The following is a 1,638-nucleotide window of genomic DNA, read 5'->3' as shown; positions in this document are numbered from 1 at the left end:
ATCTAAAAGAAGGAAGAAGGGTTTTCCATTCCAAGTGACACAAATGAAACAAGAGGAGGGGATTAGGTGAAAGCTCATAGTCGCATAGAGAATCAGTTGTGATTTTGACCTCTTAAAAATGGTATAGTTGTTTTCCTCTCTGCTCTGAGAATTCATTGGTTTTGTTACTTAAAACTGATATTATCAGGAGATAAGAATAAGGGAGAGGAAATGGGGGCACAGAGAGTCCCATTTTTTCCTCAGACCCTGCTGCCTCCCAGGGATATTTGAACTTTGAAGTTTTCTTTCTAGTCACTGAAACATGGAAACCTATTTTGAATGGGGCACTTCCTCAGTACCTTCTTCATTGAGCCCACAACCTCCCTGTTCCTTAGACTGTAGATTAGAGGGTTCAGCATTGGAGTGAGGATGGTATCAAACATAAAGAGAGCCTGGTTCAGGATGGGGGTGTGGGAAGATCCAGGCCTCATGTATATCAACATGGCTGGGCCGTAGTAAAAGATGACCACAGTCAGATGGGAGGAGCAGGTAGCCAGGGCCTTGCTCCTTCCCTCACGGGAGTTTATTTGCAGGACCTGCAGGAAGATGAGGATGTAGGAAGTCAGGATGAAGCTTATGGGGAGAAGAACCACAATAATGCTGGTCACTACTACTCCTTTCTCATAGGCCGAGATGTCCTCACAAGATAGCTTCAAGATGGCCTTGACCTCACAGAAGAAATGGTGGAGTTCCCGGGGGCCACAGAGGGGAAAGTGCATGGCATAGGCTGTGTGGACCAAGGATGACAAAGTCCCTCCCATCCAGGATCCAATGGCCATTTTCTGGGAGACCTGGTGGCTGATAATAATTGGGTACTTGAGAGGATTGCAGATGGCCACATAGCGGTCATAAGCCATGAAGGTTAAGAGTAGGCACTCAGCAATACCTAAAGTCAAAGTGAAGAAGATCTGGGCCCCACAACCAATCAGGGAAATCTTCCTTTTTCCTGAGAAAAAATTAACCAGCAATTTTGGCACTATGCTAGAGATGAAAGCCAGGTCAATGAGAGAGAGTTGGCTAAGCAGGAAATACATGGAGGTGTGGAGGTGGGGATCTGCCCAGATGAGGAGGATCAAAGTGGTGTTTCCTGTGATAGCGATGGTGTAGATTAGGAGGACAACAGAGACAAGGAAGCCAGTATGTCTCATACCAGGAAAAAGGCCCAGGAGAATGAAGTCTGTGCTCAATGTCTCATTTCCTGTCTGCATGCTTTCTCTTTACCAGCTTCACCTGAAAGACAGTGGCGGCTTTCATAACACATATATATGTAACAGGCCCATACTATATAGTAATTGATTGCATAATATGAACCATTTCTGAGGGGAAGTGAAAACAGAATTTCCCTACTTCATAAAGATGCTTAAGTCACAGGACAGGAATTAAACAGAGCATGGAAATGACACAAATTTTTTTCCATCAGTGCTCCAACCCTTTCTATATTTACTTCTTCTAGTTCATCTTTAATTCTCCTCTTTCGATAATCTAAAGAATTCTTAAATTCATGCAGGTGTTTCTGCTTGTTTGTTTGTTTGTTTTTCATATTAACAGTTGCAGTCAAAACAATTTTGGCATAGCATAAGAATGCTTTGATAAAATATT

At 43.2% G+C, this 1,638-nt stretch overlaps 1 protein-coding gene across 1 annotated transcript; it reads right to left on the bottom strand.

The window, feature by feature from the left end:
• Positions 1–287: 287 nt before the first annotated feature.
• LOC113261897 (olfactory receptor 2L2-like) lies at positions 288–1,247 on the bottom strand. The gene has a single exon (XM_026508210.3). It carries the CDS (start codon positions 1,245–1,247, stop codon positions 288–290), a length of 960 nt encoding a protein of 319 aa, XP_026363995.3.
• Positions 1,248–1,638: the final 391 nt, after the last annotated feature.

Source organism: Ursus arctos, unplaced genomic scaffold (assembly GCF_023065955.2).
Source record: "Ursus arctos isolate Adak ecotype North America unplaced genomic scaffold, UrsArc2.0 scaffold_5, whole genome shotgun sequence".
NCBI lineage: Eukaryota > Metazoa > Chordata > Mammalia > Carnivora > Ursidae > Ursus > Ursus arctos.
The sequence above is the reverse complement of the archived record's forward strand: the minus strand, read 5'-3'. Positions and strand labels throughout refer to the sequence as shown.